This window comes from Rousettus aegyptiacus, unplaced genomic scaffold (genome assembly GCF_014176215.1).
Source record: "Rousettus aegyptiacus isolate mRouAeg1 unplaced genomic scaffold, mRouAeg1.p scaffold_m13_p_16, whole genome shotgun sequence".
NCBI lineage: Eukaryota > Metazoa > Chordata > Mammalia > Chiroptera > Pteropodidae > Rousettus > Rousettus aegyptiacus.
Window position 1 is genome coordinate 37,204,159 of NW_023416291.1, and position 21,593 is coordinate 37,225,751.

A 21,593-nucleotide genomic window follows, 5' to 3' on the forward strand; every position below is an offset into this window, starting at 1 on the left:
TGGTGTTCTGGTCCCCAAACTGCATCCTCCCCACCCCACCCCACCCCACCCCCCAAAAAAAGAAACACACAGACACACACACAAGTCTGAGTCAGGTTGAGCAGGCAGGTTTTATTCCATGCGCTGAAGAGTGGTGGTCCCCACTAATACCCCAAAAGGACAAGGGGTGGGGGGACAAGAGCTTGGCTGAGCCAAGGTGGGCAATTTAGAGCAGGAAGGGGATGATGGGCATGCGCAGGGGCGGGTAGTCTCGGAATTCCTTCAGGTAGCTGCGGTGCTTGCCCTTGGCCCAGATGGTCATCTGGGTGAAGCCCACCAGGGAGAAGAGGGCCACTGCAGGGCAGAGAAGGGGGTCAGGGAGGGCAGCATGGCCTGGAACAGCAGGGCCCACCTGAGGGAAGGGAGCAGGCTCACCTGGGAGACACTGTGTCATGATGGCAAAGCCAATCCAGGACCCCACCTGTAAGCAGAGTGGGCGGAGAAGAGGGCGGGCAGGCCTGGGTAGGCCAGCTGTTCTACTGCAGCCTCACCCATGCCGTGGGCCACCTTCCCCTCAACCCTTATTTTCCAAGTGGGGAGTGGGAACCAATCTCTAATGCTAGAGGGGTCCTCAGTCAAGGGGCGGCACACATGTCAAAACTGCCCCTCAACCCCCAACCCCCAGAAGTCCAGCCTTAACACCTCCCAACCTTCAGAGGCCATAGTCTCTCCAGCTCCAGATGTTCCAAGTTTGAATTGCAAAAGCAGCTGCCGAGCCAGGAAACCCCCTGCTAAGGACTGGCCCCTCCAAATGGAACCTGAAACCCCAGGAAGGAAAAAGGAGGGGAGCAGGGCATGCCCTTACCTCATAGGTATAGTTGGGGCAGGACACCAGCAGGAAAAGCCACGTGAAGGGGTTCTTAGTGGGATAGGGGATCTTCCTGGTCTTGGACCCTGGCAACAGGATGGGAAGGGCAAGTAAGACCTCCTGGCCAGCCTGCCAGCCTGCCTGCCCCCGCTGCCCAGATAAGGTCACTCACCTGCTGGCCGCAGGTCCCGCAGGGCCATGTGGATAGAGAAATTGCCCAGCTGACAGATCTGTCACAGAAGCAGGGTCAGCTCAGAACCCAGAACTCCCCAGACTTTCTCCGCCCCATCGCCCATCCAGCCTGCTTACCACAAAGATAGCAAGTGCCAGTTTAACCTGCTGAGCTCCATAGGCTAAAAAGGAAGCAGAGAAGGGAGGCCCATGAGGGGAACCCAGTGGAGGATGGTGGCTCGCAGGGGGAGCAGGATCCCCAAAGCCACTTACTAGGGGGCGTGTAGAGAGGGTGGTTGATGTAATAGGCCATCCACGCAGCGAAGCCCCAGTAGTAGGTGCAGTTCTGAAAGGCAGCAGGGCTAGGATGGGGCTTGGCAGGGCAGAGGGCAGGGCCTGGGTGGGTGGGGTGAGGGCCATATGAGTGGGCCTTGGGTGGGGGGGTGAGAGGGGACGGGGCTGAGTGGATGAGTCTGGGACACTAGGCAGGAGCCTCACCTTGAAGATATTGCGCAAGGGCATGGTGCCATGAGAGAAGCGATGCACGAAGAGTGTCTCCAGCAGGCGCTTGATGTAGTGGAATGAGTGGCAGATGCAAGCGAGGCTGGGGTAGGGGGAACCAGTTCAGCGGCAGGCCTGTCCACAGGCCTTCCCCCCACCCCCTCCATCCCCTGCAGCCTGGCCCACTCACTGCACCACCGTGTGCCGGCTGGATGTGAAGTCGTATTTGTGGCCATAGATGAAGGGCACCCGGAAGTAAAAGAGCAGGTAGATGAAAAGGGGCCCCGCGTACTCTGTCAGGAATACCTGGGAGTACGGGGACAGTTGAGTCATCCCAACATAGCTGATGGGAGAGAAAGCTTGGCAGGGCTGGGACTCACCGTCACCCAGCTGATCTGGGCACCCAGGTCTCGGAAGTAAAGTGTGGCCGTGGTACCCACAGGCAGCTTCTGCAGAACGTCCTCATCCTTCAGGGACTTGCCCTCTGTGGAGAGATAGGCCAGGGCTCAAGGGCTGCCCAGGCCCTCCCCACTGCCACTGGGGTGCCCGGGAATGGCCAGCGGAGGGCGATACTCACTGGGGTCCAGGCGGAGGGACTGCCGGGCAGGGTACCACTGCGGATCTGTGGGGAGAGCAGGGCGTCACAGTGCACAGCCTAGCAGGGCCCAGGGACCCCACAGCACCTCCCGCCTCCAACAAAGCCTCTGTGGCCTACGTGGGTGGCTCCAGGACATGGCCCAAAAGAGCATGGGCAGAATCAGAATGTTGTCCTTCCTAAACCCCAGCAAGGGTATTCGTGCCGATGGCCACACGGGGGGTGCCGCTGCAGGCACTAAGGGGAGAGGCTCCCAGGAGGGGTCCCACCCGGAGGCCCTTGCCCAAGGAGGCTGCAGAAGGCAGTGTGGCTGGGCCCTGGACTTACGGTTCTTAGTGAAAAGATTCTTGATCTCAGCGATGGTGGCATGGGGCTCCACCTGAGGGAAGCATAGGCCGCAGGGAAGTCAGCCCCATGGTGGGGAGCCCCAAACCCTGATGCAGAATCCCCCCTGGTGACGGGGGATGAACAGTGGCCTGGGTAGCTGATATGGGAGCAGGAAGGATTGGGGTCCAGGCCTCCGCCCATATGGTAGAGAGGAACAGCAAGGACCTGTCAGGATGGGGACAGCAGTGGGCCTAAGGGCCAGTTTTACCAGGGATCCAGGATGCTCCCAGCTAGCCAGTTTGAACACAGGAAGCTGGGCCTACTTCTCTGCCTCTCCTCTTCACCCCTAACCCCACCCATGACTCCCTGCCAGAGTGAAGGCCCATAGCCCCGGCCAGACCTCCTTTGAGAAAGAAGCCCCATCCCCTGGCCCAGCCTGCACAGGGGACAGGTCTCAACTCTACCTCCTTTCCAGGCCCAGATGTCCTGCAAGGTCCACTGAGACAGCTCCACCTCCTCCTGCACCAAGAGGCCTGCTCCTGGCCACACCCAGGAGCCAGGGCTGCCCACTCTACCCCAACTAGCAGGGGCAGGCCAAGGACTGTACCCCTCATGTGTCCCCCCGTAAGCAGGGGGTGGAGAGTCAGGACACAGGTTGAAAGGTCACTCCCATCTCCCCCGGAACCAGGAGATCCCGGAAGGAATGTGGTCATTGGCCTAGTACCCTGGCCCAGTACAGCTGGCACCATGGCCCTACCTTGTCCAAGAAGCACAGCTTCTCCCGTGTCTTCGCGTCCAGAATCTCCACCTCAAAGAAAAGAACGGCCTTTTTAGGTTTCTTGGCCACCTTCGGTGGTGCGGGCCGGGGGAGGCCATTGAGGCCAAAGCTGGGGCTAGGGCCAAGGCCCTGGCTGGCCTCCCGGGCCACCAAGCTCATACTCAGATCCATGCTGCCCCACTCTGCCTGTGCGGCCAGCAGCCCGAACTGCCAGCCGTCAGCCCCCACCACCGACCTCTCCACACGCAACTCTCTGGGCCAGGCTGCGCGATCAAATTCTGCCGCGGTGCTGGAAAGGAGCCCACGCCTGCCCTGGCACTGTCACCTCTGTGCAGATGTAACCCGAGTGGCCCCACAGCCTTGCCCAGCTAAATATAAAACTGCCCAGGCTGAGTGCCCCCATGAGCCACGGCACAGGCCTACGTGCCGACCCTGGGACTGGGTTACCCTGAAAGTGAGTCTTTCAGTGAACGCAGCCCCCAAAGTGCACTGGGGAGCAAGGAGATCCCCAGAGACAGGCATGGAGGGTGACAAGCCGATGGGGAGCCCACACCCAGGCGCCGGGCTCAGGTCGGCAGAGTTCACTGGGCTTGAAGAAATCCCAGCTATTTTGAGAATCCGCAAGACAGATCATCCATTTCCCCTTCTGAGCTGCAAGAGACACTCGGATTATTTCCCTTGTGCACTTGTGTGCCCAGGGAGGTGACAGATTCCGGAGTTATTGGTGCAGAAAGACTTTCTCTCTGTGTAGAAAGGGTCAGGAAACCAGGAAGTTTCCAGAAAGCTCCCAGTCCTAAGCTAATGAGGCCTCAGCTCCATCTCCCTGACCGCCCTCTCCACATATTTCTCACTAGATCCACCCAGGCCATGCTCAAGGCCACCTTCAGGACAGTCTTCCTGCAGCATCAGCCCAACAGCCTTATCCAGGCCCTGAGCCCCCCAAAGCCCAGAGCACAGAGCCCGCATGCAGGCTCATTTTCCCTGAGCCCCAGGGGGATCTGACCCACCCACTGCATACAGGTCAGAGCAGTGGAGGTGCAAACTGTTGGAGGGGCTGCAGTGAGGGCCTGCAGGCTCACTGATCCCAGGGGCCATGGCAGGCAGGGCTGGGTCTGACCCCAAGTCAGTCACTGTGTGGCAGGTGCTGAGGACCCTTTTCACCCCTGGTGGGCCTTCAGTCAGTGGCAGCACGAGATAGAGGAGCAGGACATGAAACTGCAGGCAGGGCCCAGGCCAGACTCTAAAAGCATGCCACCCACCTGCTGGTGGGTCCCCTGCAGCTGTAGCCCACCCCGAATAAAGGGGCTCCCCTATACACCATCTAATGACAGTGAGAAGGGCAGGAAACAAGGTGGTGGGACACAGAACTGAATCTGGCCCTGCCACACAGTCACTTCTCTCTGGGCCTCAGGCCGTGGGCAGATAGGAAGGATGTGCCTCAGGGGTGAGGCTCCCGTGAGACAAGGTATGTGAAGTGCTGGCCTGGTGCCCAACAGATGCACAGTGCTCCAAAACCTTGGGTCCTGGGGAGCTGCCACGAAGGGGAGCATGTGGGCCTGGGTTCAGATCCCAGTCTCCCTGCTGATCAGCTGGTGGCTGCAGTGCCCACCCTCGTCATGGAGAGAAGTGTAGAAGAGAGCCCAGCACCCAAGTCCTGGCCAAGCTGCCTGCTGTCACTGCACTAGAGAGAGCTCTGCCAGGCTATGTGAACCCCTGAGCCACAGGGGTAACAAGGCCTGCCAGAGGAGCACTGGGCCCCCCAAGAGGACTCGTAGGAGAGGGAAGGGGCACACTCAGAATGTGCCAGAAAGGCTTAGAACAGCAGGGCCCGAGATGGGCACAGGGCCTGCCCCGTAGCTGTAGGTATATTAATAGTTGCCGCATCCCAGGCAGGCAGTGCCCACATGCCTTCACAGCCCGTGTGGTCCACAGGAAGGCAGCACCGCGCCTCCAGGGAGACCAGGCCTCCGAGTTCCTGCTGAACCACTCAACAGCTTAAAATACAACCAGCCCCTCTCCCTGCCTGCCATCTGCTGGGGGAGGGCCGAAATCCTACCCTCCCTACAACTGGGCACCGCACCATGGCCTGGGAGGAGCGGACAGCCCATCGGGGGCCCCAACTGGCTGCCGGGAGAGGTAGCTGGACAGCAGGAGGAGGCGGCCAGGAGAAGGGCCACACTCCCAGCCGCAGCCGCACTATGCCTAGCACTGCACCCAGGCCAGGGAAGAGGAGCAGCTGAGCCTCACAAAGGTAAGCCCGGCCCTCGGGGCACCACCCAGGGGCCCGGCCCACCAGGCTGGGGGCTGCCCCGGCTCAGGGCTACCGCAGCAGGATCAGTTCTCACTTCCCATTTCCTGGCCCCAAATCCTGCGACCCAAGAGAGGTCTGAAAGGCCCAGGGAGTCGGGGAAAGACCTAGGATCTCTCTGTACTATTTGTGCAGCTTTCTGTGCTTCTATAATTATTCTGAAATAAAAAGTTAAATAAAAGTTATGCTAGGTGGAAAAACACAAAAGTTTTGCTAAGTGAAAGAAGCCAGACACAAAGCATCACATATTTATATGAAATGTCCAGAACAAGTAAATCCAGGGAGACAGAAAGCAGGCTGGTGATTAGTTGCCCAGGGCTGGGGGAAGGAGAATGGGGAGTGTTGACTAATAGGGACTTGGTCTCCTTTTGGGGTGATAGAAAGTTGTGGAACTAGATAGAGGTGGTGGTTGCATGGTGGTTGTGGATGTACTAAATGCCACTGAACTATTCACTTTTAAATGGTTAATGTTGTTATGTGAATCTTAATAAAAATTTTAAAAGTGGGGGGGGGCATCTAACAGGCCCCAATTACCCATCCAAAAAAAAAAGGTCTACAGGCATAGAGCAGGAGATTCCCCACCCCCACCCCATTCCCCGACTGAGGGCCTAAATGTGGGGAGACCCGTCATGTGCTCCAGTCATCAGGCCCTGAGCTCACCCCTACCCCCACTGATACTGCAGCCATCCCCACCCCCTGCTCAATGCCCAAGCACACCTCCCACGCCTTATGCTTCACACACACACACACACACACCCCACATGCCTGCCCAGGCCTGAGGCCAGCCTAGGGTGGGGACCCAGGGCAGGCCCCGGACTGGGGTCAGACAGCACAGACAGCTGCTGAGCACAGAAGGGGAGGCTGCAGGCCCAGGCCCATCCCTGGGGAGAAGGCGGGCTAAGGGACAGGGAGGTGGCAACGCATTCTACTCTATGGATGAATGAAGCGAGGCCTGTGAGGGGATCAATGGCCTGAGGTCCCCCAATGGCTGCAGGCAGGGAATGTGGCCCTGGTGGCCTACCAGGGACAGAGGACAAGGACAGAGCAGGCATCCCAGCCTGGGGCACATGCAATGACAGTTCCACCCAGAAGAACTCCCGCTCAGGGCCTAAGCAACAGCAACTCGTTGCAGCACAAGTTGATGGGGCAGGGGAGGACCAGGACAAGGGGCGAAGCCACAGCCCACCCTGCAGGAGAGGCAGGGGCCATGCTGTGGCCTTCCCTAGTCCAGGGGAAAATACCCAGAGCCACTACTTAGCAGCGGCACCCCCCTGGCCTTTGCAGTCTTCATGGAAATAAAGATGTTACTGATCAAGGTAGCAATAGCAGAAAGAGGGACACCGTTTCCTGAGCACCTGCTCTGAGCTAGAGCCACTACCCAGAGCTGTGAGGGAGGCAACACTCCAGAGATGGACCCTATCTGGCAATAAGAAAACCAGAGAGCAGTTTTGCAACTGTAGGAGTGGCTTAGGGCCTTTGCATGTGCTGTTCTCGCTGCCTAGAATACTCTACCCAGACCCGACAGGGCTCCTCCCTCACCTCCTCTGGCCTTCAGACAACTTTTCAGTGAGGCCCTTCCTGACCATCAACTTAAAATATTGACCTCCAGACCTCACCTGCCTCCCAGTCATTTCCAAGGACTGGAACACAGCCTGGCACAGAGCTGTGCTCTGTAAACCTGTGTAAGGCACCTGGTCAAGGAGGACTCACCTATTTCCTGTCTGTGTGGCCCTAGACAAGCTACTCAGCCCTTCTGAACCTCTATTTCCTCATCTACAAAGGGACTGCCCCGCCCAGAGTTACGGTAAAATTTACAAAGATACTAATCACCAAAAAAAAAAGTACATAAATATACCCAATCTAGAATAAACCTTATAAAGAATATATATAATATGGACCAATACTAGTGAAATAGCACGGCTAGATGCCCAGGGAGCCAGGCCCCTTCTCCCCAAATCCTGACCACGACCATGAAGGGGCCCATGGACAGGACACCAAGGTCAGAGAGGTGGTACAAAGATGCTTCATCCAGCTGCTGACAGTGAGCCGAACTCTAACAATAGCAAGACACACACGTGGGCGAGAGAGCAGGGGCGGTGCCACCGCTACTACAACTCCCCACTGCGCAGACGGCTGCCACATCTCTGCTGCCCCCTTGTGGCCCCAGTTTACATCCCACCTGCTAAAAGGGCAAAGGCAGCGGCCTTGCTCCAGTTTCAAGTTCCCGACTGCAGTACAGGATGGGACCAAGATGGGACCAAGAGGAGTGCTAACCCCAGCTCTGCCACTGACCAGCCACTGCCCCACATTCATTCATTCCTGACCCCCTTCTTCCCATGCTTGGGCACTACAGTGAACAAAACCCCAGGGGACCTGAATTCCAGCCTGTACATGCAGGGGGATAGGGAACAAGGGGCAGGGGCATGTTTTGTCACCAAAGGTGTAAAAGAAAAACAGAGAAGGGGCATTAGGAGTGGGGAGGATGGCCATTTTAGAGTAGTCAGGGAATGCTTCCTACAAAAAGGGGCATCTGAGCAAAGGCCAGCAGAAAATGAGGGAACAAACCACATACATATTTGGGGAAAAGTGTTCCAGGCAGCAGGAATGGCAAGTTCAAGGACCTTAATGCTGGACGGTGCCTAGCATGTTTGTGGAGCAGAAAGGAGGCCACGTGGCCTGAATAGAGTAAGCAAAGGAGTTAAAGGATATGAAGACAGGGAGGGGACTGGGACAGGTCATGCAGGGCCTTGTGCCCCACAGGGAGGACTCTGGCTTTTATTGGGTGAAGTGAGAGCCATGGAGGGTCTGCAAGGGATGTGACTTGACCCAGGTGTTCACAGGTGCCCCCTGGGAATTGGGAGACCAGGGTAGAGGCAAAGATGGGGGTGAGAAGTGGGAATTTTGGACAGACTATGAAGGTGGAGGCAACAGAATCTGCTGACGATTTGCACGTGGGGGTGAGAGGAAGGGGAAACCTGATTTTACCTAATCCTCATAAGGGAGCAGCAGTGAGCAGGAAGACAGTAGGAAGGTCAGGAACCACCTAAACCCAGGTAGGAAGAGCCAAGTTTGCAACTGCTGTTCCACTCCACGTAAGCCACCAGGCAGACACAACACACAGGACCCAGGCACCAGTGCCTGGAGCCCAGACCACTCTCAAGCCTCAGTTTCCCCCTCTTTACAAACACAGCCTCTCATATCTATAAACCAGACTCCGTGGCCTCACGGTGGAGTCCACATCCAGGGCCTAAGGCAAGGGGGTGGCATAGGCAAGAGTCAGCTTGAATTCTAGGTCACCCTCATCACCTCCCACATTTGCACCTGGAACATCCACGTGTCCTAAGATGGGACCTGCGCAATGGAGACAGGTGAGGACAGATGGCCTGGAACAACAGCGGCTTCCCAGACACATCTTCTCATCCCCTCCTTTCACCTTTACAGTGGCCGAGGAAGCAGGAACCAGGAGCTCTCTTTCAGATAAATAAGCTAAGTTTCAAGGGGTGCAGGTCACACCCAGGTCAAGCGTATGACCAACCCCAGACCCCCATCACACACAGATCTCTAGGGCTACGCCCCGGCCAGTGTGCGCTCTGCAGTGGTCCCCATGCGCAGATGGCACAGAGCAGCACATTCTGCTTCCAGGGGGCTCTCTGGGACCCCAGGGACTGCCTGCCAGGAAAGGGCTCTTCAAATGGGCTGCCTTCTGTTGGGCAGCCTGGCACCACCATGCTAGTGCTTACATGGGGCCTGTGGGGGAGTGTGTGCCTTGGTGGATGACATCTTCTTCCGAGGCTGGGACACAAGAGGCCTACTATGGGTGCAATCCCTGCTCAGAGCAACCTAGGATTCCAGGCAAAGACACAAAGGACCAGGCAGGTCCTTCAGCCAGCCAGCCAGGGCATGCACTCAGGTTGCTGCTCCCACTCAGGACACAGGGGCTGCCACGCCCAAAGGATGGCAGCCTGGCCCATCTCAGTACCTGGTCAGCTCACCTACTTCACCAATGCAGAGGCCTGAGTGCACTCACCTAGATTCAGCAGCTCAGCACTCCTGGCTCCCTTTCCTTCCCACTTTCCAGAAATATCACAGTCACACTGTTCCTGCCAGGGCAGCTGAGAAGACCATGGGCTCAGCTGCCAGGAAGCGAACACAAGCCACACCTGCTCAACCAGAAATACCTCCTTCCCCAGTAGCCTTGCCTCGTGACCCCATTTCTCCGAGGTGCCCAGGGTGGTTGTGGTGAGGGCAGAATGTCATCACCCAGGCTGGGAAGAGCAGAGATTGACTACCCACTCCCAGATCCCCAGCCAGCTCCCACCTCCTGTGCCTACTGACCAGATGAAGGGTGCCAGGGTCTGAATGCCAGTATCACTGGGACCCAGGGTCGGGAGAAGCTGGCAGGGCCCCCATGCAGCCTGGTAGCATCCAGACTCAAAGGATGTTCTTTGGGTACTCAGGTGCCCCTCAGTTGATTGCTGCAACCACAGAAGACCCAAGATGAAGGGGACACTGGACAAACATGGCGAGGACTCTGGGTCTCGAGCCTGGCACCCAGAGCCCATGCACCTCTCTGGGTGCCTGTTCCATTTGAAAGTGCCGCCATGAGTAATATGTATCAGATGCTGACCTCGTGCCAAGGACTGTGCTAGGACCTTCACCTGCATAACTCACCTATCTTCACCTGGGCCTGTGACCACAGTGAGGTGGCTCAGATAACTGGGGCTCAGAAACGAGGGGGCCCACGCCCAACACAAACAGCCAGGAAGTGCCAGAGCCGACACCAACCCAGCCTGCTTGGGACCACAGCCCCTGCTCCCCACTACAATGCAACAGCCACCCCTCTGAAGAGCAGGACTAAATGCGAACAAAAAAGGGCAGGGAAATCCTGGATCCAATTCTCTGGAAGTCACCCCCTCCTTGCCGACACACCAACTTCAGCACACTAGTCTTGGAAGGTCCAGACTCTGCACAATATGCCACCTCTACAGGGAGTGCCCTGCAGGGGGGCCTGAGGACTGGACCTCCTCCCGGGCTTCAGCCTCCCTTGGCCCTAGTAGAGTCAGGCCATACTGAGGACAAAAGACCTGTCACCTCCTGACATCACACAAAGGGACCCAAGCAGGCCCAGCATCTGGCGTAATACTTCCTGCACATTTTCCTGCTGCAGGCTAAGGCCATCAATGGGCCCAGAATAGCAGCATCATGGGAGGGCCAACACTGAGCAAGAGTCAGTGCTGCAGAGCCCAGAGCCAGACAAACCTTCCCTGCCTAGGCCTTGGGTTCTCCATCTGGATGTTTGTAAGAGGAGCAGTGCAGAAGCCCCGCCCAGTGGTCCTGAACCTTGCCTGCCTGTGGGACAACCTAGACAAGGAAATCCAGATCTCTGATGGGGGCCCAATATCCATAGCTGCAAAAGCTCCCAGGTGACAGACAGAGGCGGACCTTCAACCTGGGCTGCCTTCCTCAAACAGACCCCTGCCCTTTGGAAAAAGCCGAAAACCTTTACCACAACTAATGCAGTTCTCCTGGAGCCTCCCAGTGGGGCCTCAGCCAAACCCAGTATCCAGCCTCCCCCTCCACCGCCTCCCGCTAACCCTCTTAGATTGTCAGTTACCCCACTTTACAGAGGAGGAGACCAAAGCTCAGAAGTTACTAGCCCAACTGTACACAAGCTACAAGCTCCAGAGGCAGGATCCCATCTGATTTTGGTCCTTAGGAACTGAATGCTCTTCCCCCAAGGCTGTCCCAGGCCCTAGACCCCCAAGGGATGGCCCACATCTATACCTCTGCATCCCCTGGTCAGATAAAGGTTAGTGACATGTGGTCTCTCTCTATATCTCTGGGCAGGAAGGTGCTATTGATCAGAAAGCTGGAAGAGGCCGAAGACACTGACCCCTGTGGACACAGGCTGACCAGAGCGGAAGGAGGAGCACATCCAGGCCGATGCCCCCACCAGAGCCCAATGCTCCCGGCATGAGTGCAGCAGGCAGGTTAGTCCACCCCCAGGAGCTCAGCTCGTGTAACAGCCAGTCTGAGATCCACAGGGCCAGCCTTATACACGCCTCCTGCACGCTCACAACATGCCAGACACAGAGGCACATCCTCCACGTGAATTATCTCCTTTACTAGTAATACCCCTTTGCGGATGAGGAAACAGTCTTGTCCATTCACTGCACATATAGACTGAATATCTGCTACATGCCAGACACTGTTAAGGGCTCTAGGGATTCAGCCATGGAAGGAGACAGAAATCCCTGCCTGCATGGAGCTGACATTTTAGTCAGGGAACAGAGACAAATAAATAGTTCAACATAACATATTAGAAGATGACATGTATCATAGGAAAGTGGACAGGGAGTGGCAGGTGAAGGGGGCGGGGTGTGCAGTTTTATATGAAGTGGTCAAGAAAGGGCTCCCTGAGACGTTGAGCCAAGCCTGAAGGCAGTAAAGAGCAGTTCAGAAACCTGGGGAGAACATCCAGGCAGAGGAGTGGCCTGTACAAAGGCCCTGAGGTGCAGCAAGCTTGGGGTGCTCAAGCAACAGAGCAAGGCCCATGTGGCTGGAGGGAGGAGGCAAGGAGGGAGTTAGAGAAGGTGAAGGCAGTGTGGTGGGAGTTGTGCAGGGTTTCATAGGCAGGATGAGGGCTTTGTCTTCTACTTTAAGTAAGGTGAGAGCCACAAAGAGTTCCGAGCAGAGCAGAAACATGACCTGAATAGGGGAATAGGGCAGAAGCAAGAATCCTAATAAGAGGCTATGGAAATAACTCTAGCATGATAAAGGATAGCTTAGAAGAAGAGGTCAGCAAACTATGGCCCACAGGCCAATTCTGGTCCACTACCTGCCTGTTTGTATACAAGCTAAGAATGGCTTTTACACTTTTAAATGGTTGAAAAATCAAAAGAAGCTTATTTCATGACATGTGGAAATTATACGAAATTCAAATGTCAGTCTCTACAAAGTTGCATTAGAACATGGCCACATGCATTGGTTGACATATCACCCAGAGTTGCTTTTGTTACAACAGCTAGTCCATTAGGAACCTCTCCACTGTTTATGTGAAAGGAAAGGCTTGTGACCCAGTTCCGGGGACTGACAACAGGACCCAGTCCCCAGGAACTGGCATCACTCACTTTCTCACCCCATGCAGGTCCCCAGGAGCCAAGTGGCATGGAAGGCATTACCCAGTCAGGGTGGGAGATCTAGGCCCCATCTCCCCGTCCAGCCTCACCCCCTGGGGTCCTCATCTCCTGGGCCTTTCCCTAACCCAGAGGAATTCCAAGCCCATCAGACCTTCTAGAACGTACAAGTGGCACAGTCACCCTGTTCCCTGTGCTCCTCAGGGGCTGCAGCACAGCCCCAGAAGCTACGGCCCGCACTCAAAGCAAGAATGTGCTTGCTGCACAGATATCTACAAAGGGCTCAACCATGTACAGAGGGCATCTGGAACCTCCAGATGAGGTTTTTTTTCTGCTGACTGAGAAGTTCGTTCAGTTCTTCATTTGTTGGGCAAACACTTGCTGAGCCTATCCATGCGCCAGCCCGGGCTAGGTGCTAGGCTAGGAGATGAACAGAAAGACCTGTGTGTACACAGTGCTGGGATACAGTGGAAAGCACAGCTGAGGGAGGCCATGCCCACAGGCCTGCTACGCTCAAGGGGAACTCGGGCAAAGCATCTATCACGTAACATGATCAGCATGTACCTGGCGCAATGAAGAAAAGAAAGCAGGGCAGGGGGCCAGAGTGCCACAGGGGTGGTCAAGGAAGGCCCTTCTAAGGAATAGGATTTGAGCAAAAGCAAGAGGCTCCCTGGGGAAACTGCAAAGGCCCTGAGGCAGCACAGAGCTTGGCGGGTCTTGGGAAGCTAGAGCAGAGTAGGCTCTAGGGCAAAGCAGCCGAGCAAGAGACTGAAATGGACATTAAGACAAGCACTTAGGGAAGACACCAGAGTGCCACAACCTGGTCAGGTTTTGAGAAGGATCCCTCTTGCTGCTAGGGGGTAAATGTGGAAGCAGAGATAGCAGTGAAAGTCTCGAAAACAACTCAGGTCAGAGACTCTGGTGGCTTGGACATAGGTATGGCAAGTGGTGAAAAAGACACCCTAGTTCCAGGATCTTGAGTTATCACTGACTCAAAACTAGATGCTGACTTTTAAGGGAAAAAAAACTTCCTATGTCAGCATAAGAGATATATATATATATATGTCAATCATAAGATGTATCCCAACTTAAAGAACATAAAAACACCTCGAGGAAAAATGTGCACTTTGGGATGAAGACAGGAAGGCAGTACCAAGTGTAAGAGGACTCAGCAGAATGGTACAGGTTTTCTGAACTGTTTATCAGGGCTGGCCAAGTCTACAAGAGAAAGGTAAACTGAGAGAAGATGCCAGCCCTAGCTTTTGAGAGAGGGGTCCAGGAAGACACCCGCAGCTGTCTTCCCACCTGCAGTGGTACCTGTGAGCCCCATAGGTTTCCACCCACTCTGTTCTGCCCCTCTGGTTTAGAGTGAAATGAAGCAAGAGGAAAGGGCTCCAAGAGTCTTGACATGGACCTCCTTCCCCACACTTGCTCCGTGAATGATGCATGTTCCCAGGCCCAACCAGGGAGACTGGACATTGTTTCATGTCACTAGAAATGCTCCTGTCCACTGAGGCCCCAGGTGAGCCAGAATGTGGTGGAAGGTGCAGCTCCTGGGCCTACGGAGAAGCCTGGCAGGAAATATTCTTGGGGCCCGATGATCATGGCTTAGCACTTCCCACAGGATCCCCATCTTATCCTTACTGGATGACTCAGAATTCAGATCACTTTGGGTCAAAAAAGGGGGAAAAAATGGCCAAACTCCAAAATAACTTAAGATGGGCAGTGACCAGCTTCATAACAGAAGGCAGCCCAGGCTAACAGAGTGAAGCTATACATGCTCCAAGCCAGAAATGCCGGTCCATGAAGCAGCCTTGCACCCGCGTGCGAGGGTCCCTCCCTTGAGTTGCAGTGCCTTTTAGGGGGGCATCAAGAATGTGGCTAACCAATTGAGCCCATCTGGTACCTCGCTCTTTAGGTCAGTGTCTCTAACAAATGTTCATAATCACTCACTCTCCAGTGTCTCCTGGCCCCACTAGGGACCAGGGGTAAAGAGGAGAATGAGGAGCTCACACAAACGAATACACTACCCACTATCCAAAGGTGCTAAGTCTATACAGAGAACTAAAACAAGAGAGGTGACAGGGTGATGAATGTGGCCTGGCTGGGTCAGGGGGAGCCTCTCAGAGGAGGTGACATTTGAGCTGAGACCTGAATGACAAGATTCCCAGACAGGAGGGGCAGAGCTGCTTCTCCTGAAACCATCCCAGCACTGGGGTTCCCCAGCCCAAGCCCAGCCCTGTCCTCTGTGGGTCCCCCACCTCCAACCTGGAGATTTTGTTAGATTTGATTCTTGGGAACAAACAGTATTCAGTAATATACTGTTTCAGACCATACATCTCCCTAAGAACTCTGACGTTACCTCCATCCCGCCCCTGCTGAGTCAGACTCCTGAGGTGCTGAGAGAGAGCTTCTCCCCACAAGAGGACTGGAGACTCTAGCTGTAACCCCTCAAGCTTCAACCTGCTTCCTGATGCTCCAGTGCAAATGCTAAACCACCGTCCCCCAAACTTGTCCAACCCACACCCACAGAGGACAGGCGCTGCTCCCATAGGCCCCACCACACAACTGGCATGACCCTGGCTAGTGCTCCCTGGTCCCTTTAAATAGAGAGAAAAAAAAAAAGAAAAAAAAATTCAAAAGGGCCAGGGGAACAGCACAAACTCTGCAGTCTTCCTAGCTGACTGAATGGTCTAGGGACTCTGCTTACATAAGAGCCTGGTTCGAGCAGGGACAGGGCTGTGCTAGCCTGCCAGTCACTGCAAGCTACTGAAAAGGCCCTTTATCCCTCAGAGGACTGGGAAAGGCTCATGGCCCATCTCTAACCAACCATAGGACAATGCACTTGTCAATGAGAAACCACCCTGAACATTTACATAGCGAACACATAACACAAGTTCCCCTACCTCCAAACTTAAAAATAAACCACCCCCTGGAAGTTAAAATTTTAGGTAAAATCAACAAGCAAAAGGGACTTTCATCATCCTTGAGATAAGTCCACAGGCAGTTGGGTGGCTACAAAGCCCTGCCTGACCAACTTAATCTCTTGATGGGGGACACCCAAGAAGTCTGGCCCCCAGGCCTCTGCAACAGCTGTTTCCCTCTCCCTCCCCTAAGGGCACCCCTCTCCAGGCCTCACTTAGATGGAAGACTTGGTGACAGAACCTGTGGTTCGTTTATCCCGGTATTCCCAGTATTCCCAGCTTGTGATAGGTAAAGAGAAAAAAAATACGCTGGAACGAATAAACTAATGAAGAAGGGATGGATTGGAAAACAGATACACGGAGCCCCACAATAGGAGAATGCCTGGACCAACAGAACCTGCAGGCTACTTGTGCAGGGAGGGGTGGGCCCAGGTGCTGTCTTGACAGTTCCCACTACAGGGGTGACTTCAGTGTGTGTGACATACTAAAACTGATCAGTAGAGTCTGGGCTTCTTCCTCCATCTTCTGGGACTATTATTAGCACAAAGCCATCTCCGGGAACCTGATCAGCCTTGTTCATTGACAATTTTTGAGGCATTCAAGAGGCCACATGCAGAGAGCACTTCAGGTGGCCTCGCTGAGGCACCTCAGTGATTTGTCCTTAACCACCTAATGCTTTGTAACTTGACAGCAGGCCGGGAAATGTGCTGAGTATTTTTTACTTCCCAGTGACCCTCCAAGACAGGTGTCCTCATCCTGGCTTCATGGGTAAGAAAACTGAAGCTTAAGCAAGTGAAGTAACTGTCCCAAGGGCAGACTCGGCAGTCTCCACAGGCCCCATCCTTCATGACCACAGGCTTCATTCCTGCCTCGGTGCATGACACCGGGGCGCATCCACAGCAAAGGCCACTTTGGGTCTGGTAGAATTGGGCTCTGCCATTCACTGTGTGACCACAGGCATGTCACTTTGCTTTTCTGTGCCCCAGTTTCCCCACTTGTCAAACAGGGATAAGAACAATACCTACTTCATAAATTTGTTGTGAGGGTTAATGAGTTACTAGATAAAAAGCACTCAGAGTGAGCACTACATTGGTAGTGGCTTTGTTATTATTATTGCGATGCTCTGGCTGTCCCCCCATATTCGAACATTCTCAGCTGCCACTGTCAATGACAGCAAGAAGTGTTAAGACCTAGCCTGAACTTAACCAACCAGCCCAAGGTCTCTGACCTTTCTCACCCAGCCAAGCCTGTCAGTGAAAGTACAGGGATTCCTAACCAAACAACCTTGTCACCAGAGGTACAAGCACATTCCCCACTCAGGGCTGTCAATCCTCTGCCTTCTCTCTTCTTAGGAACCAGTCATTCCAGAGGCTCTGCTGGGCTCAGGAGCACCTGCAGTTCCAGCCAGTGTGGTTCAGTTGTTCCACCTAGAGCACACTCTCACCCATCACACGACTCCTCCACGTCGGCCTCCCACCCCTGCTCCACCTCAGCCCCATCCAGCAGCAAGTAGGTCAGCAGAACTTGCTAAGTGTTAGCTAGTGTGCATTTGCTCACCTAATGCTCACCAGAGCGATAACCCCTAGAAGCCATAACCCCGCGAAGTAGGGACCATTATGTCCCGCCCTCCCATCCTCCCAAAAAGGATGCTGTGTCCTCAGAAACATGCAGGTCACCAGCTGCCTGGGGCAGCATCAGCAGGGGGATCCATGGCAGGCACAGAAAGTAGAGACAGGCAAAATCCTTCCTGGCTCTGTGACCTTGAGCAATTTAATTATCTGAGCCTCAGTTTCCTCACCTGTAAAGTAGAAGTAATACTCGTCCCCACCTGATCAGGTGCTCCTAGGACTCCATGTCCGCTGGCAGCAGCCACCAGCACCATCATCACACTATTGTGACTCTGGCTCTTTTATCGACGAGAAATCGGACAGACCTGGGTCTAGGTCCCATTTCCACCATGATATGACTGACCCTGGGCAAGTTCTTAATCCACAAAGTGGGGGACGAAGAATACCCACCTCTCAGGGTTTTTGAAAGGACATCAGAAATGTGAAGAGCTCCTACTTTTTTCATTATCCAGCCACAAAAACATAGCTCAGGAAGAGGGGATCACAACCAGGGTCCATCCTGCCTGCAAATGCAAAATCAACCCCAAAAGCATTTTCTGAAGGCCTGTTCAATACAGCGTGCAGAAGAGTGTGACAGTGAAGAGATCAAGCACTCCCCATCTCAGAACATATCACCTTCCTGCAAACAGGCACCAAATTTAACCTGCAAGGGTCAAAGAGACTCACATGTTAAAATAGCGCTCAATGGCCAGAAACACCCTAGTTATCCCTCATATTCTATTTCAAAGGACACAAGAACTCAGGGAAAAAGAATTACAGGAAACAACAGACATCTAGAATCCCACCTCTCAGGTTTAACAGATATTTCATTATACTCTAGTTATATGATTCGTTTTTAAAAAATAAAATAGACACATATAAAGCCTTCCGCACATCTCTATTTTCCTCCTCCTCTCCCCATGATGATTCCTCTAACATTTCTCACCTCTTGTTACAAGTTATCCTTTTATTAGGTATATATCCATAAACAGTACATTAAAGTCTTATTCGGTACTTTTAAATTTACACTTTTACAACTTGTTTTTTCCCCACTCAACAGGATGTTTGTAAATTTATTAAAGGACTGAGTAAATCAAACTCAATTTTTTTTCATATAATGGAATTGGGCACAACAGTTAAAATGAACCAGAGCTGCATGTAGCACCTCTCCTTTTATGCATACCCCTTGACGTGTTTCCAGAAACTTCATAATGTTCTTTAAGACTGACCTTTGCTGTCACACATGGGTTTCATTCCAAGGAGCAGCCACAGACATGTTCAGAAAAGTTAAGTAACTTGCCCTAGCTTACACAATTATTTGCTGAGTGGCAGAGCCAGAGCTCAGCCCACATCCAGAGCCCATATCCCTATGACACCATTAATTTTCACTTTCCTACTCCGTTTTTTGACTCTAACTAAATAATTGTCCAATGACCAGAACTCTAGTTCCAGAATTTTCACATACTTATTCCTGTGGAGATAGCTGAAGCAAGAACCAGCCTGAGGCAAGGCACTATCTTGACCTAAGATTATAGGCAAACTGGGCACCAACAGAGAGCTACCCTTTGGGGGGCATCGGGTGGATCCTAAATGAGGATCTCACCTCAAGGTACCCAGTTGTGGGAGGAAATGGGTAGTGACAGGGGCTCAGGGTGGCTGAGAGGGACTTAGTCTCCTGGGAATTAATAGGCTCATTTACATGATGCTCTAGCTGTTTTCCCAGTTGCTCTGACCGCAAGACAATTCCCAAGACCTGCTCTGGACTTGTAAGAGCCAGCTTCAGCGAGGGCCCAAGGGTGACCTGTCTCAATTAGGCCACTGAAGGGATACTTTTTTCATCTCAGATCACAAAGGGGAGATTGATTGGCAGTGACAGCAACTGTCATCAAAACAATAACAAATCTCCCCTCAAACTGGAATCCTAACTGCCGTAACATCAGGTATCAGTCCTGGTTAACTTGCTATGTGACACTGCTGTGATTCCAGCACCTTTCTGCGCAATACTTAAATCACCTGTAAACTGCAATTCCTCAGGAGAAACCTCTGGGGGCCATAAAGGTCTTTTGAAGGTCAACCTCTCAGTGGACAAGGGGTCACTTGGGAGGAGGGACTTAGTCCCAAACAGAAATAAATTCTTTGATGTGGATAGGAGCTGAAAGCTCTCTTCAGCCTTTGTTAAATATGAGTGAAAGCATCCTTGCTATTTTCATAGATCTGGCAGCAAACATCTGGAGTAAAACTAACCTTACTTGCGGTGCAAACTGGGCTAGGAAACAACTGCTCCTCCCATACAGAAACTCTGTGGCTATCATCACGGTGGGTACTTGGCAAATATTAGCAGAGAATGATAATGGGAGAGACAACACAGCAAAATAACTATTTTTTTTTTTTTTACTCCAAGGTCACTTTGAACATCAGGTTTGAAGTCCCCCCCCCCCCTTTCTTCTATTACGGAAAAAGTTTAAGGTAAAGCATGCCCTCCAGTCCAACCATGAGTCTCAGGGCTGTGCCCACCCCAAGGTCCTCAAAGGCCTATTTTACCTGCTAACTTGCAAAAAATAAAATTAGCTCCACTTTCAAAATGCCACATGAATCTTTCAATCTGCATCTTTTAAACTGAATGTGGCTTTTCCTCCGGGGTTACAGAAAGTTTGAAAAGGTTAAATTAGGTTAAAACTTTATTCAATAATCACAAAGTTGAAAGGGGTATGAGAGGTTACTGAATCCCTATCTTCTCATTCTTGGTACCTTGTCGAAAATGATCATGCACTTATGGGGTAAAGGTTTCAAAAGATTCTGAGTAAATTACCAAAAATAATAATAATAAAGGAGGCAGGTAGAGGTAGCAGTATTCAACTTGTGAATAAAAACAATCTCTCCTTCCATTTATATGAAGTACTTAGTTTAGTCAAATTTGTAGGGGCAGAAAATAGATTAACAATTGCGGGGGGCTGAAGAGGAGGGAATAGGAAGTTAGTGCTTTATGGGTACAGAGTTTCAGTTTTGCAAGATCAAAAGAAAAGCGCTCTGAATGTGGATGGTGGTGATGGTCATACAACAGTGAGAATGTATTTAATGCCACCGAACTGTACATCTGATAATGGTTAAGATGGTAAATTTTATGTGATATGTATTTTACCACGAGTTTTTAAATTTGGAGGGGGTGGACAAGAACTCTCGAGACCTGCTAATTTTCATGTGGGGACCAGCATGGTATAATGGTTAGCAACTCAACTCTGGAGTCCTGAGTTTCTTTCTGTTTTCCATTTACTTACTAACTGGGAACCTTTGGGTAAGTCACTTAACATCTCTGAAACTGTTTCTTCTTCTACAAAAACCACAATAACAATAGTTAATAATAGTCCACATCGAAGGCTATGAGGATAAGAGAATGAGGCAACAGAATCTCATTAGCACAAGGGTGACCACTTGCTAAATTATTCTTAAAATTTTTAATACGTTTCTTATTTAATGATAGTTCATTATTTAATGATAGTTACTTAAAAGTCAGATCACTTAATAGTAACAAATGATAACAATTATTATCAGGTAGGTCGATTAAGTACATCGGAAGGCTTGATTTTACGGGAAAGAAGCCCAGGTTAGGAATCAGAAGATAGGCTTCAAGAGTGGCTGTGAGCCTGAGATTTCTCCTCAGTGACAGAAAGCGGTTGACAGAGATGATCTCTTAGATTAGCAGAAAGCCAGACCAGTTTTACTGCTTGCCGGGAGCCAAGCTTGGCAGCATCTCCCTCACCTCCTAAGTTTCTTGGGGGCGTACCGGGCAAGGGAAAGTGTCCAAAGGTCGAGCCAGAGAGGGCTGATTGCAAACTCCCTTCTTAAGCCTGAGGTAGCATGATGCAAGACTTGTGCGAGACATGCTCGCATCCCGAGCAAGGGTCCCACGCCCTCCCTCCTCCCCCGCCAAAGTCTGCAACTATGCCCGCTAGGTGAGCTACAAGAAACGTGCAAGTTCCCCAGGTACTGTACAGACCCCAGAAAAAAATAACCCCAACACAGCCTGGGTTGCGGAATTATAACTACCTCCCCCACACATGCGTACTGCAATCTACGAACAGCCCACGGCACAACCGCGCCCACTGCGCCTGCGCCGTCCGATGCCCCCTTCGGACAGGACAAGAAAAAGGGATCCCCTGGTTCCACAAAGAAAAAGGATGGAGTAAAGGAGTTGCTCGTTCCTCATGTCTTACCTCGTGATGTTTCATTGCTCCTACACACAGCGGCGGCTGCTCCTGCTGCAGCTGCTGCCTGACCGCACGCAACGCAGCACAGGTACCTCACGCGCTCCCAACCGCTGCGCGAGACTACGGTGGCTCCGCGTACGCCCCGCCCCTCCCTGCCGCGCGTGCCTCGCCAGCCAGTCAGCGCGCAGGGCGCC

The 21,593-nt window shown here is 52.8% G+C and overlaps 1 protein-coding gene across 1 annotated transcript; it reads right to left on the bottom strand.

Moving 5' to 3' along the window:
• Positions 1 to 85: 85 nt before the first annotated feature.
• Positions 86 to 21,545, bottom strand: TECR (trans-2,3-enoyl-CoA reductase). The gene is made up of 13 exons (XM_016162107.2): positions 21,406 to 21,545; positions 3,199 to 3,249; positions 2,442 to 2,493; positions 2,097 to 2,141; positions 1,900 to 2,003; positions 1,710 to 1,825; positions 1,517 to 1,622; positions 1,292 to 1,364; positions 1,157 to 1,200; positions 1,020 to 1,077; positions 845 to 933; positions 415 to 460; positions 86 to 333 (listed from the first exon to the last, which is right to left on the bottom strand). Exons 1-13 carry the CDS (start codon positions 21,418 to 21,420, stop codon positions 206 to 208), a joined length of 927 nt encoding a protein of 308 aa, XP_016017593.1. The 5' UTR covers positions 21,421 to 21,545; the 3' UTR covers positions 86 to 205.
• Positions 21,546 to 21,593: the final 48 nt, after the last annotated feature.